Below are 14,668 nucleotides of genomic sequence, written 5' to 3'. Positions count from 1 at the left end.
CACCCCCTGCCCCCCAGCTTCTGCCTGTATTCTCTACTTCCCTAATTTCGCTGTGCTTTTGTTGCCTGAGGCTGTCACCAGGTCTGGCTTCTCCTTGCCTGAGAGCCCAGGGACCCTGCCACCAGGTGGGAAGCTTCCTGTCTTTGCCCAAGAAGGCTCAGAACTGGGGCTCCTGAGACTACTAGAGGAAGCCTTTGGGAAAAAGAAAGTTCGTGCCTGACCTCTCTGCTTTCTTGCTCAGTGGAGCAGCACCCCCCTCCCCCCCAACCCTTGGGCAGGGGCTCCCAAGTCAGTGACTAAGTGGGAACCGAGCTGGTCACACTTTGAAGTAGAGACGGAGCTGGGAAACAGGAAATTTGAGCCATGGGGAAAGCTGGGGTAATAATAGGATGGCCATGCTGCTCTAGTAGCAAGCATGCAGCTGGGCTGGCTCAGGTCTGGAGGGTAAGGCACAGGAGACTGCCAGGTCCATGTGGGTCAGTTCTGGTTCGGGACTGCAGCAGTCCAATTGCAGCTCCAAATCTGGAGGTCCGTTTGGGACAGAGGCAGTAGAATCAAATCCCTACAAATTCTCTGAAGTACTTTGACCCTCCCTCCCTTGTGGTGGGTGGAGTTCCCCACCCACAACCTGCTCCAGTACAGGGACTCTCCCCCCAGAGAATACAGGCATGAGGGAGCGTCACACACATACCACGCCTGAACCATGGGACTACCTAGATCTCTTGCCCTTGCTTCCAAACTTCTTCCTTTATTCAACAAATCCGTACCGACACCATTCAGCCAACATCCTTATGCTGAATGTGTTTCCAGTGAACTCTTCACGCGGGAGTGACCGCCTGCCGTTCAGTACCTCCATCAGACTTCCTAATGTCCCACCATGGGCGAAGAGGCAAGGCTGCTTGGATCCAAACCGCTCCCCGCCAAAGTACAAAAGTCTATGAAAAGTTAGGAGAAGTCAGCTCTGGTGTGGGTTCAGTGTCTTGGAATTGGTGGGAAGTAAGTTTTGCTCTAACTTACTTCCAGGTGCAAATATTCCTTCCCCACCAGCGTGTTGGTTCTGAGTGCCTGCCTTGCACCTAGCTTGAGAAGTGGTTCTGCACCGTGTCTGGCTTTCGCTGGCAGCACACTGGCCCCGCTGGAGTTCTAGTTTCCTTCTCGTTTCTCTGGCTGAGCCCAGTCTGCATCCCACACCCCTTGCTTTCAGTTCAGCTGGAACCGTCTCCAGCCCCAGGGCCCCAGTGTGGGCTGAGGCTAAGTGTTGCTGTGTGCTCTTGAAGGGAATGGTGGGACTGGGGGCTCCCAGCAAGGGAGCTGCTGTGGCCTGTTCCCCTGTGAGACAGGCTTCAGTCTCCAGGCTTCCGGACATCTGTTCTGCCCCATGAGTGGGCATCAGGGGACTCATTACTGGCAAGGGGATGGCACACCTCAGGGTGTCTGCGCTTGGTCAGTCAGATGGCCCTGGGGGGAAGGGCAGGAGGTCAGGAATACCTCAGGTCTGCTCCCACGAGCCGGGCATCAGCCAGCAGCCAGCTCCCCCATCCCTCTCTGCTTCCTCCTGTTCTGCCTGTTTCCCACTGCAGCCCTCCACTTTCCTCGTGGTCAGCATTCTTCCTTTGCCTGCCTGCTCCTTTTTTCTCTCTCAGCATTCTCCTGCCCTCTTTTCTAAGAGCAGAATGCCCACCCAGCTTCTGCAAGCCTCAGTTTCCTTCTCTACCAAATGGGAAGAAGAACGATAGCGTTTGCATGACCAAATGATTATAATTAACAGGGGCCTGGCACTTGCATGATACGTAGCTTTCACTCAATAAAATATGAGTTCCTTTTCTTTTTTCTCCTACGTCATTCCTTTTCTTTCTCAGTTTCTCTCAGTGTCTCTGTTCTGTCTCTCCCATTGCTGTCTCCTCCCCTCCTCTGTTCTGTCCTCCACTCACTCCCTCTTATTTCCCCCCACTGCCCTCCTCCAGGCCCAGGCTGTGCTGACAGGAGCAGGGCTGGGCGGCCGGTGGCAGACTTGGCTTCTCACTGGAGGCCCAAGAATGTGTGGAGTCATGAGGGACGATGGGAGCCAGCAGCAGGAAGGATGGCGCCTCTGTCGTGGCAGGAGAAGCTTCCCACATCCTCAGCTTGGCTGAATGGGAATACCAGGGGCCAGGAGTGGGGGAAGCCCCCACGGGTGTAGGCGTGGGGGACCCGCAGGGTCCTAGCGTCTGGTGTTTCTAGCGTCTGTTGGCGTTTCTGGGGAGAGCTCAGACCGCAAAGGTGACTGTCTTTTTCCCTGGAGTGGCCTGTCCTGGGGAACAGGACAAAGGAGGCCACTGGCCTGTGGGGTGGTTTCTGTGTATTTCTCCTTGAGTTTCCTGGGCCCTACCCAGTCTTCACCCTCCCACACAGAGCTTCAGATGGTTCAGAGAAAGCCACAAAGGAGATAGGAATAGAGGGGGTGTGGCCCTAGCTTGAGGGTGAATCCCTGGGGTTCTCAGCAAGTGGTGGTCTTTCAGCAGAAAGCATGTTCTCAAGCCTGGAGGAAGCAGAAAAGCAGGTGAGGCCTGGGACCTCCTTCCCTTCCTGCACATTCCAAGGAGCTCTGGACAGGCCAGTACCTGAGACTTGATACCTGTTCTTTCCCCTCCCCCTCCCTCCAATCCTCTGGCCCCAGAAACACCAGTGGAGAGGGGCTGCCCACCTCCAGAGCTTACCAGGGGCTTGCCGGGTGGGCTGGGGCTGGCAGACCCAGGACTCAGCCTGTCCCGTGCCCACAGTGGGCAAGCCAACCCTGGGTCCCAGCTGTGGCCCGCGAACCCGAGGGCAGGACCCGCCCTGAGCCGGTCTGAGGCTCTCTGAGACAGAAGGCCGCTGGGCAGTGCTGGGGCAGAGGATGTGGGGGGCCCCAGGGAGGAGGGGTGAGTGTAGAGAGGAGCTTGGGCTGCAGAGACGGAGGGGGGGAGGGCGGGGCAGGCAGGCAGGAGAGGGGGCCCCCAGGGAGCCGCCTCAGGTCTCCTGCCAAAAATTAAACCATAAAAAAGCTGGAGGGGAGCAACAGGGGGAGGACAGAGAGAAAAGAGGTGGAGAGGGAGGGAGGAGACCAAACAGCCCCTCCACACCAATAGCCCGGCGGGGGGACGTGAGTAATACATGGCTGGTTCAGAGGCAGTGAGATCAAAAGCAAGCAGATACAAGAGGTTTGTGCTTCACCGACCAGACAGCCAGAGAGCTCAATGAGACCTTTGTTACCCAGGCCCGAGTCAGGGTTGAAGGAATACCTGACCTCCTGGTCCTGCCCCCATCCCGGCCCCGGCGGGGGCGGCCGGCTGGGTCCCCACTCACGAGTCAAGTTTAGCTGGGCACCGCTAGGCAGGCCGCGGTGGGCGGGCAGAGGGAGCAGGCCTGCCCGCGGGGGCTGGGCCTGGAGCTTCTGGGGGCAAGTGAGAGTCAGTGGCTGCTGGAAGGCAGGAAGTGGCTCTGCAGGGATGTGAGGGAGACTGCCTCGGACAAGGGGCCCCACTGGGCCCACCAGGTGAGCAGCTCCTTGGACCCCAGCCCAGGGCCCAGAGTCCCTTGGGAGGGGGCTGCGGGCATGCCACTTGGCGCCCACAGGTGTTTACAGGTCCCGAGCCTGGGTTTGGGGCCCCGTGGGAGAGGAAGGGCAGGGAAACCAAAGGCTTCTGGGGTTGGGGCCAATGACCCAAGTTCAGGTGAGAGGTTGCCCCCAAGTTTGGGCAAGGCTGGGGTGCACTGTGTGGATTGCTGGGGCGTGCGGGTGGCACAGCAGGAGGAGGCCGCCCTGGCCGGGGTCCTGCAGGAGAGAGCCAGTGAGTCGGCCCCGAGGCTGGGTGGGGGGCTGCCGTGGGGGTACTGCTGCTCCCTGGCAGACACAGGGCCGGCCGGATCCGGTCCTGAGGCCTCTTCCCGTCCTGCTGGGGGTCCCTGAGCGAGGTCAAGGCCAGCTCAAGGATCTGAACCCCTTGGGGCTTCCTTGCAGTTGTGCCCTCCAAGGCTGATGCATGCCCACAACTGACCCATCACGGGAAAGGGAGTGAAGACACAGTACTCGGGCTTCGAGAGCATCTTTTCTGGGGTCCTGAGACCTTGGTTCATCTCAGCTGAGCTCTTCACCCTAGTTCTAGAGGTGCCTGGCCAACCACACGTCCTTCCAGTGAGAGAGGCAGAATACCAGGAGCCCTCTCCCCCAGCATCGCCCAGGGATGGCTCCAAAGCTAGCTGCCCTCGGCTGCGGTGATTTCGAGGTCTGGCCTTTCCCTGCCTCCAGTGAGCTCTGAAGACAGATCCCTTTCCCCAACTCTGGGGCCACCCAAGAATGGATGCAGTTGCTAGCCACCCGCACTAGTCTAGGAAGTGTGGGCTGGCCCCCAGCCTTGGGGTTGCTTAAGAAACTTGCTCACGCCTGTAAACCCAGGCCCTCCTCTGCCCTCTTTGCTTCCGGTGGCTGGACTAGAAAGGGTTAAGCTTTGTAAGGAGGGAGCCCAGTATGGGACTGGTCCTGGGCGCAGGCAGCAGTGGCGATGAAATATCCGGCCTTATTCTCTAGAGGAGGAGGTAGTTAAGGACCCTGGGCAGGGGGCTGGAGGCTCATTAAGGACATTTGAGGAGGTCCTTTATGGCCAGGAAGCCCCCCCTCCTCATACCCCAGTGTGAGACCCATTGTGTGGGGCCTTTGTAGGGCAAGAACTGGAAACTCATTACTGGGATGGCTTTAAAGCTGCTGAGGCCCCGGCAGGTGGTGGGGGATGGTAAGAGAATGTAACCTGGGGGGCCCTTGTACATCCTATCCAGGCAGGCGATGGCGGTGCGGGTGGGTCTGTGGGAAGATGAATGAGCGCTCCCCAGAAACCCCCAGCTCCCTTTTGAGATTCCTGCCGCTGGACAGCCCCCTCCCCCCAGCTCTGCTGTGGCCTATGGCTTTTCATTCCTATGTGATTACTGTTCCAAACTCATGTAGGGCTAAAAGCCATGGGCTACAGTGAGGGGCGCGCGCCTACTCCCGCACCACCTGCGTCTCCCCCAGGACCAGGCTGGGGGCAGCCACAAAGCAGGTACCGAGGGGGCTCTGCATGCGGGGGGTCTGGTAACCTGGGATCGGGAGGCTGTGTGACCTTAGCCAAGTCACTTCCCCTCTCTGGACTCGGTCTCTCACTCTGATAAGAAGAGGCTGGACGAGGGATTCCCCAGGGAGGCTCCCTCAGCACAGAAGGAAACGTTCAAGGGTGCAGGGGTCTCTGGGCCGGTGCCTCTCCCTTTGCCAAGTTCCTGAGGCCTGTTGTGCTCTCAGGGATCGGCGGGTGGCGGGGGCTGGAGTCGGGGTGCTGGGCCACACAGCACTCTGGCCTCTGCTTCTTGGCCTTGCTGACGCCTCCTGTCAGCTCGGGATCCTCAGCCTTTTTCTGTGTGAGAGAGACCTCAGGACTTCTCAGGGGCTGAACTGAGAGAGCTCAAGCAACAGAATGAAGCTGGGAAGGCTGTGAGTTGGTGCCCAGCCCCGGGCTCCTGCCCAGTCCAGGCGCTTACCGCCCTCCTTCTGGGTCTCTGGATGGCGCCTGCTCTCCGTCCACCCTCCTGCCTGTCATCCCTCTTGCCGGGCTCCCCAGGGCTCTTTCTGCTTTTGTGTTTAACCTGCCTGACTCCATCCTGAAAGACGCCAACAGATGGAAATACTGGCTAGAGAGCAGAGGAACCACCTTCTCCTCGGTCCCTCTTCCAGCCCCCGGTCTGTCTAAGACCACTGAAGGATCAGAGGGTCATCTGTTTGGTATTGAGAATCAGAAGGCAAGCTACTTATAATGTCTCAGAGCCCTTAATTTCCCCGGCCAGCATTTACCTGCCATGTACCACGCATGATTCTAACTTACCTGGACTAACTCATTTAATCCTCGAAACAACCCCATGAAAAGGATACTGTTATTATCCCATTTTACTTCTGGGAAATCCAAGGCACAGGGTGCTAAGGAACTGGCCCAAGTTTGTGTGGTTGGAAAGGGGCGGGGCTGGGATTCAAATAGATGCTCTTGCCATGTCATCCTGGGTGCCGGGAGAGCCCACGGCCGAGGGCATGGGAAAGCGCTGCCTCACACCGGGCCTCTCCTCACCAGGCACAAGTGGCCCCCAGGTGCAGCTCTAATCACCCAGGTTTTCCTTTTCCATCAGAAGTGAGGGGGGAAATGAAAACAATGGGAGAAGCGAGAGAAAGCCCGAGGCAGCTGGGTTCTTGCTGGGGCTCATCCCAGTCACTTCCCCTCTTGCCCCAGCTTAGACGGTGCAGGAACAGGGATGAGGATTTGCCAGGGCTCCCCACTTTCCCCCTGAGCTCCCTTGGCCAGAGATCGGGGCCGGGGGGGGGGGGGGGGTGGAGGGGGTGGGGGCGGGGGCCGGCATCTCCTTCCCCCGCCCCCCTCCCATGAGTCTGTGGTGCTCTTCCTCCAGGACATCCAGGCACCTGATTTGCTCCCTCTAGCTCCCTGTCTCCTAGATTAACAGAGGTTGGAGCAGTGTCCCCTTCCTGCCTAAGCTGAGTCTCTCCCAGGAATCCTGTTGCCCAATTTGCCAGGAAGGCGCCGGACACTGGGCTGGGCCTGGGAAGAAGGGGACAGATGACCCCTTCAAGGATTGCTATCCCTCTCTGACGCTCCAGCAAGGCAGACTCTCAGCAGGGGTTGCTGGGTAAATGTTTGCTGAATAAATCCTGAACCGGGAGAGCAGGAGGGAGGGGTCGAAGCCACTAACGGGCTCAGGAGCAAGCCCACCACTCACCGGAGAGTCCCCCCTTGCAGAGCCTGGGGCTGGGTGCTTCTGGGTTTACAAAACTGCAGCTCCTTTCTCTTCTTTGTCTCTTGGCCCCTGCCAGTGGGGCAGGCCTGGAAGAGATAGGCAGTTAAATATTTCACATAATCGTTGAACTGAACTGAATAGGCGAGCTGGCCTCCTGCCCTCTCCCGGACGACGTGCAGATCAGAAGTCTGCATCTATCCAGTCCTCTGCCTGCAGACTGCTGAAACCTAAAATATTCTGAGCAATCTAAGTCTTTTTCACAGTCTTCAGAGCTACCCAGCATAAGGCCTCCCTTGGGAGAGTGGGCCCGTGCTTAATGCTGCTGAGATTCAAGTGAATCTCTCTGGCCATATTTGTCCCGTTTTTAGTGGAAATGGAGTTGGACTTCTAAAATTCTGCTTTCTGAATGCAAAGACTATCGGAAAAAAGTCTCTGTCCCATCTTTAGAAGGGGGTGGCGTTAAGGTTTGACATCTGGGGGCCCATGTCACCATGTCATGCTGATGACCCCAGTCACTCTTGTGATGACCCTGGGGGTGGGCCACCCTCAGACAAGCAGGCCTGGAAGACCCTGGAAGCTAGGGCATAAAGACATTTCAAGACTGTTAGTGTTTTGACCACTTGAGCTCCTAAGGCCCCCAAGTTCCCCAGAACTACTGGTAAATGAGGGGCTGCCCTTGTAGTTTTGAAAGCTTGATGGAGTTTCCCCTCCATCTCTGTAAGCAAGCGGGCAAGCAAGATACAAGGGTGGGGGCTGCCCTGGGCGAGTCAGCAAAGGCAAAGGGGACCTTGGCTTCAGATTCCAGGCGCTCAGTGAGCCAGAGGCTGGAACGCGGTCTCAAGCAGGCCAAGAAGGAGTTAATCTCCAAGGAGACCTGAACTTCTCCGAGACAGGAGGCTGGTGCCCAGCTCTGCTGCTGCCAACTCTGGAAAGAAGGCCTGGGATCTGTAGTTTGTGCCACCACCCACCCTTGGCCTGCCTTGTTTATCAACACAGGCTGGAGACTACAGTTCCCAGAAACCTACAGAGGCCAGACTCAGGGGGAAGAGGTGGGGTGTGAGGCTCTGGGGTGGCAGGAGGGAGAGGCAGAGGGGAGGAGGTGGAGAGAAATCCCAGTTCACTCCCCTTTAATTCTCTCTCCTGGTGTGTCTGCTCCGCGCCGATCTAATCCCCCAAATCCGGTCTGCTAAGCCGCAGCTGCTTCCCTGTGATGAATGGCGCGGGGAGGGAAGGTGAATCCATATTTTAATTACAAAGACGCGGTGCTGAGGGGAGCTGGGGAGGGGCAGGGGGTGGGGGGTGGTGCTCGGAAGTACTCTGGAGGCTGAGGGCACCCCTCCTCTCAGGGTCATTCCCCTTCTGCCCTTTACCTGGGGTGGGGCTGGGGCAGAGTGCGGAAGGGAGTGCCTTGCTGGAAGCTACCCTGCTTCAGGAGGTGGGGGGCGTGAGGGGGTGGGGAATTGGGGGGAGGGATATATCCCTTTTTAGCCTGTCAGAGAATTCCAGGCTTGTCTCAACACTTGTCAATATGTTCCTGTCCTTCCAACCCCCACTCCCGCCCACCTTGGTGAAGGACATTACCAAAATTTGAGACACCTAAGAATTTGTGGTCTGCCCGCTGGAACCCTGGCTTTCTCCTCGTCTTAGTCTCTGGCCAGCTCTGGCTCCCATCTACCTCTGGTTCTTCCACCATTCAAGCCCTCTCTGACCCACTGCCCCGTTTCTGCTGAAGGTGCTGGAATTGGAAGACCATGTAGGGTGTCTGCATGGTCCTCTCGGAGTGAAGGGGGGTGAGGGCTTGGGAAGGGGTCGGCAGGGAGGCGGGGACACTCCTGGCTGGAGATGATGATCTGGGGGTGGGCAGCGCTTCTGCTTAGCCCCCACAAAGCTGACTGGCAGAGAATCTGACTGGTATGGGTCTGCCCGGTACCCCAGACCATCTTGGACCTGAGCTGGGGTCCAGCCAGGGAGGAGGATGGGAAGGAAACCAAGGCCAACAGCTTGCAGTCAGATGCAGCCTAGCATGGGAGAGCAGGCATCTGTCCAGTGTTCACGTCCCTTTCCTTCCTATTCTGAGTTTTGGGAGCTGTTTTTCAACTCCGTGCCCCTCCTGGGCAGGGGAATTGAGGCTGGAGGGGAAGGCTGCAGAGTGGGAAGGGAAGTTTCCATCACACACATGAGCGGGGAATGCCCACCCCGCTGCCGGCGTCATTGCGACTCTCAGACTCCATTCATTTCAAACGTTCAGACCCTTTCCCCCTAGAAACAGGAAGAGGAGGTTCTTCAAGGTCTGGCTTCTCCGGAGAGCCCTCCAGCTACTGTGAAGAGAAGAAGGAAGGGGCACAGAGGGCACCCAGGTTCCTGCTGGTGGGGCAGAGGGACTCAGGGAGGAGAAAGGGGCTCTCAGCAGGCCAGACACTGAGTGGCCACCGGGGATGCCCAGGGACTTGCTGCTGAAAGGGCTTGGAGTGAAGACCCTGCATGCCCTAGGAGAGAATGGCAGGCCAGCCAGGCACTTCCAGTCAAAGCCCTGAGCAGAATAACCAGGCTCCCCCGATATACCTTCCACCTTTAGAAACAAGGACCTGGCTTTCCCAGGGAGGCGGTCCCCAGATCCACACCTGGAGAGCCAGGTTGCAGCCCTTCGCTCAGCTCTGAGTGGCTTTTTTAACCCTGCTTTCTCTAACGTGTAGGTCCTGGTTCCTTCCCCCATCCCCCACCTTGCTTACAGGGCGCAGAAAATTCAGCTTGTTCTCATCTTCCCCAAAGGACCCCTGGGAGGCACAGTCACAGGCCTAGCTAGGAGTGCGTGTTGGGGCTGGGGTGGTTGTGTGCATTTTGCTGTTTTGAAGAAAGCAGGCACTGGAAGGGAAGTAGGGTGGGGATGGAAAAGGATCTCTGAACACTGGGACCAGAGACTGTGAGGGTGGAGGTGAGGGAGCCACGGTCAAAGGTACTTCCCGACTTGATTCCGTTGTGAATTCCTTCCCCAGATCAGGTTGTTGCGCCTGCTGCTTCCTCCCCTATACTTTCTCCTGAACTTTGTCCATAGTACCCCTGATACACTCCACACCCTGCAGCAAAGAAAGTGTGTGCATTAACAATTACTGGTTACAAGGAACCCCCGACTCTGCCCTCTTCCTGATCAGGCTGGGATTCCCTTTCAGCCCCTTAGCTTTGGGGTCTAATTTGTTAAACCTTGATTAATCTCCTGGAACACTGAAATGAGGAAATGAAGGCCCAGAGAGGCGCACTTACGTGCTTAGGGTGATACACACGCCAGCGTCATAGCCAAGAATAGAGCCCAGGCCGCCGAAGCCCCCATTAAGATCCCTGTGTCTCTCTAGGTTTGTCACGGGAGGAATCTGGAGATAGATATAGTAGTTGTGTCTCGGCTCCGTCTATATATATCCTGGAGATTGTGTTCTGCTCTCTATATATACTCCAGAAGAGTGGGTGTGTGGCTGGTGCTGGAAAGCGGGTGATTAAATAACCAGTCTACCTACCCATGCTGACTCAAGCTGGGCTTCCTGCCCACCCAGCTGGCCATTGGAAATGCGCTGCACCTATTCATTACAGTCATTATCCGCATTACCGGGATCCTGAGCGCAGGAGGGAGGAGAGAATCCCGACAGGACCCAGTCCGCTGTGGGTGCTGTGCTTAGGGAGGACCTGCCAGCCAGCTGGGCACTCTGCTCTGCCCGGAGAAGCGTGAAGGAAGTTTGTTCAGAGGAGCAAGGTTGGCAGGACCCGTGGAACTCTCCGGAGAGCCACCACCTGGGCCCTGCCAGGTTCCTCAAAGACGATGGAGACAGTCCGGGCGCCCAGCACTCAGGGCTGGCCATCCCGGGCTCTGTCTACAGCTGGAGGGGCCGAGGCAGGGACGCGGGCCTGCTTGTTCTCAGCCGCTTCCTCGCAGTATCTGGGCTGTCCTTGGCGCTCCTTGCAAAAAGAGAAGTGATCACAGCAGGCCCGGTGTGTGGGCCTGACTTCCATGCAGGGGGCTTTCCTTTGTCCCTTCTGCTCTTCCAGGGCCAGAGGAAGGGCAGAGAAGCGAGCTACAGGCGTCTGCGGGTGGCCGCGGCCAGGGAGGCCTTGTTGTTTGGAGAAGGGGGTACTTTCACAGACTGAGAGCTGGCCTTGAGGAGCCATGACCCCTCCCAACCCCAGAGGGGCCCCTGCCTCCTGTGACAAGGGTCGTGTCAGCCGGAATAGGGGTACAGTGGGGTAGATCCAGCCTCAGCCTGTACTTCAGGCTGAGACTTTTGCACCAGGGAAGAAGCCCTGTCCTTACCCCATGTTCTTACCCCCACCCCTCTGCCCTGCCTAGTGCTCAATAAAATAGCCCAGGGTGCTAAAATAACTGTCTGCTCTCTGCTGAGGAGGGTGTGGACTCGGGCTGGTCAGGGGAAGTGCCTCTTGTGCCCCATAGGTTTCCCAAAGGGCCTCAGACAAATCAGGGCTGTGAGGGGTGCGGGGAATCCAAGACTCAGTGCCAGGTGTCGGGTGGTGCTGGCTGAGGGGCTGCCCTCAAGGCCCCCGAAGGCCACCCTTGGATCATGAGACTGTGTGGTCCCGAGGACCCGGTGGACGCCCGATGCCCGCGGTGGCACAGCGCAGAGCTCACTCTGAGCTGGCGTGCTGCCTGCCCCCAGCCGCAGGTGTGCGTGGACGAGGCAGCCACAGGTGCGGGGACGGGGAGGCCGAGGGTGGGCGGCGACGAGGCAGCTGCAGCCAGGGCCCCCTCTCCCTGGGCTCGCCCGGCTCCAGTCTGAGGCAGGACTCAGCTCCACAGAGACCAGGACGCAAGGAGCTGTCAGAGACCGCCATTTGGTGACTGGCCCCACCCTCAGCGCCGGGAGAGGCCCCACGGGGTCTCTGCAGCCTTGGGGGTCCCCGGGGTGAACCCCAGCTTGCTTCTCTCTCCTGCCTTTCTCCCACCCCCTTCCTCCTCTGCCTTTCCCTGCAGATCTCTGGTGAGTAGTCCCCGGCCTGGCCCAGGGCATGCCCCAGTTCACTTTCGCTTGCTTCTGTGGCCTCCACGGTTTCTGCAAGATGAAGAGGAAGAAGGAGGAAGCTCACAGGCAGCGGGAAACAGCGGTGTGAGCGGAACCGCGGGCCCTTCTTCAGCCCCTGCCCCTGGCTGAGGCTTGGAGCAGGAAGCCTCCCTCTGACCGGGGCTCTTCTCAGGTGACCCCTGACCCCATCTCACCTGTAGACAACAGCCTCCTCCGTGTGGCCTGGCCTCCTACCCCTGAGTTTCCAGTCCCAAGAGCTCCCTGAAGAGAGACCCCGGTCACACCAGGGGAAGCCCAGGATCTGCTGTGGGCCTTCCAGAGTCAGAGAAGCCCCAGGGAGGCCCCAAGAGTGAAGCATCTTCCTGCCCTGGAGGCTTCTGCCCAGAGCAACCACTCCCATGAGGGACATACTGCCTGGGGCCAGGAGAGCTGCTGCAAAATAGGAAACCGGCCTCTCTGCCAGAGAAACTCCAGCAGCTTTGACCCTGGGGAAGCCTCAAGCAGGTGGAAGCGTGAGGCAGACCCCTCCTAGCCTAGGATGGAGTCTGCCCTGGGATCTCAGGACGTGAGCCCGGAGCCACCTCTGCGGGAGTGCAGCCAGGAGCTGAGTCCCCTGCCCTCCATACCCTCCCGGCGTCCCGCTGGGCCCGGCCACAGGGAGGCCCCCTGAGTGCGGTAGAGGGACAGGGACATGGAGGGACAGAGACAGACGTCTGTCCTCAGCTCAGCGGGCCGCCTGTCCTCTGCCCCACTCTCCTCCACCATGGAGTGCAGCCTTCCCTCCAGCCCAGCTCACCTCCGCCCAGCCTGGCCTCACTCGCCTCCACTGGGCCTCCTCAACGGCAGCTCAGATGTGGCGGGGCCTCCTCAGGGACTGCCCTCCAGGCCCAGACCGAGGGACCCCTTTCCTGCACTAAACCGAGCCCCTCCTTTGCTCTCCCGTCTTCTCGCCTCACTCACCTGTCCCTTCCTTGTCTTCTCAGAAGCCATAGCGGGGAATGCTTGCATGTGGTGCCTTTAGGGGACACTCTGATACCCTCCTGGACGTGTCCCCTAATCCTATCTTCAGGGTCAGAATCTATCCCCACTCCCAGCCTGTTTCCAGGAGGCGGGAAGCAAAGGAAAATCCATTTCCTTCCTTCTCTGCCTGCCTTCCTCTGTCCTCTCGTTTTGATGAAACCTGGCCTTCTGTCACTGTGTCTGGACCTCTCAGGTGCTAGAGGGTCACACACAGCGAAGCCAACAGCTGAGGCACGCTAAGCAGATTCTGCGTCTTGAGCGAGTCTGCCGTCTACTTCGTCACTGGAACAACTCAGCCCAGGAACACACTCTGCATCCAGGGACAAAATAGCCTTGCTGACACATAACAAGTGACCTGGGTAGAGGAGGTCAGGGTCAGCACAGAAGGGGCTGTGCACCCTCTGCTTGGAATGTGCCCATCTCTGGGTAGTGGGGGAGGGCAGGAGACCTGCTGTTTCTTCTGGAAGCAAGGGCATGTGCCATCCTGGCAGCCTTTGTCCCGCCAGCCCCACGCTCAGGGGCATTTCCTGAGCTTTGAGCAGATGTGGTGGATTCCAGGTCCTCTTTGCAAGGCCAGAGCACAGCTTAAGATCTCTTTCCTCCCAGCCTCCAGCACCCTCCTTTGCCCTCACCGCCGAGCCCCAGCCCTCTACAATCTGTTATTTCCTTTTACATCCAGAGAATTATAAACAAATCCTTCCCTCGAGGAAGGAGTAATAATGGCCACTGGGGTCGCAAGGGACAGAAGAAAACCTCCCTGGTTCTTCAGCCTCCTGAACAGTAGCGGCCTCAGATGAGGCAAAGAGATGGTCAGGAAAGCTTCCCAGGGTCCTGGTATGAGGCCACAGAGCCCTCCGGGTGGCTGGAGACAGCTCTGGCAGTTGCCTGTGAGGCTGCAGCCCCAGCGAAGTCACTTCTGTGGCAGAGGATGAAATTGTATCCCTAGAGACCGAGGTGTTGGGTGTCCTGTCCTGACCACACGGGTTGACCTGGAGGAAAGGTCAGGAGAGTGGGGAACACGCGGGAGGGGTGGTGAACGAGAGCTTCTCTGCTCTCAGGCCCGGCAGGGATTTCAGCTGCAGAGGTTTGGCCGTGAGCCGGTTCGGGGAGAGCTGCTTCCCCCAGGGGAACTCCCTTGGCTCTGGAGGGATACTGGATACCTTGAGCCCCCGCTCTGGAAACATGGAAAGGTCCCAAGGTCACGGCCCAGCTGTGCCTGCAGACAACTGCCCTTGGCCTCGCCTCCAAGCCGTGGCCCCTTTTCCGTCCCACGCTGAGGTTGAGGCAACCCAACAGCTGAGTAGGAGGCGGCGGCAGCTTCCTGGCAGCTTACCCCACCGTCTACTGTCCCTTAGTTTCGATCTCAGGGAAACGGGGACTTCACTCCGCTCGGAGTCTCGAAGGTGAGCCCAGGGCACAGGTTTCACCCCACAAGGCAGAAGCAGCCCCGGCATCCACAGACCATGCTCCCCCGGCAGCGGACTTGGAGTCCAGGCCCTTCTTCCTCCTGTTCCTTGTGTGTGTGTGTGGAGGGGGGCGGGGTCTGTCGCCTTGCTTCCGGCCCTAAGTCTCCTTCCCAGAGATCAGGTGGTACTTGTGTCCTCCCCGTTTCCAGTTCCCTCCAGTCCAGCGTTCTCTCCCAGACCCCACCTTGAGGAGGTGATGGTTCTGAGGAGGGGTTGGGCCTCCTGGCCTTGCCGCGTGGCATGAGTCCTTGTGGACACGTGGGAAACCTCCCCAGGCGCACTTCCCCTCCATGTGGGCTGTTGAGCGGCAGGATAAAGAGAAGTGAAGGGTGCTTGAGGCTCCCATGACTTGACTGTTGTCTGGGACCCTGGCCGGAGGGCCCC

General features: G+C 58.7%; 1 protein-coding gene and 1 long non-coding RNA gene across 2 annotated transcripts; one reads left to right on the top strand and one right to left on the bottom strand.

Moving 5' to 3' along the window:
• Positions 1-5,908: 5,908 nt before the first annotated feature.
• On the bottom strand, positions 5,909-13,613 carry LOC133227488 (uncharacterized). The gene is made up of 6 exons (XR_009729845.1): positions 12,759-13,613; positions 10,287-10,722; positions 10,039-10,145; positions 8,976-9,854; positions 6,763-7,985; positions 5,909-6,147 (listed from the first exon to the last, which is right to left on the bottom strand). It is a non-coding gene; the product is annotated as an uncharacterized LOC133227488 (long non-coding RNA).
• Positions 10,715-12,760, top strand: BLACAT1 (BLACAT1 overlapping LEMD1 locus). The gene has a single exon (XM_061382004.1). It carries the CDS (start codon positions 11,785-11,787, stop codon positions 11,884-11,886), a length of 102 nt encoding a protein of 33 aa, XP_061237988.1. The 5' UTR covers positions 10,715-11,784; the 3' UTR covers positions 11,887-12,760.
• Positions 13,614-14,668: the final 1,055 nt, after the last annotated feature.

The sequence above is a fragment of the Bos javanicus genome, chromosome 16, assembly GCF_032452875.1.
Source record: "Bos javanicus breed banteng chromosome 16, ARS-OSU_banteng_1.0, whole genome shotgun sequence".
In the NCBI taxonomy this organism is placed as follows: Eukaryota; Metazoa; Chordata; class Mammalia; order Artiodactyla; family Bovidae; genus Bos; species Bos javanicus.
The sequence above is the reverse complement of the archived record's forward strand: the minus strand, read 5'-3'. Positions and strand labels throughout refer to the sequence as shown.

Coding starts and splice junctions, on each gene's coding strand:
- BLACAT1 (XM_061382004.1), top strand. CDS start 11,785: ATGCCCCAGTTCACTTTCGCTTGCTTCTGTGGCCTCCACGGTTTCTGC.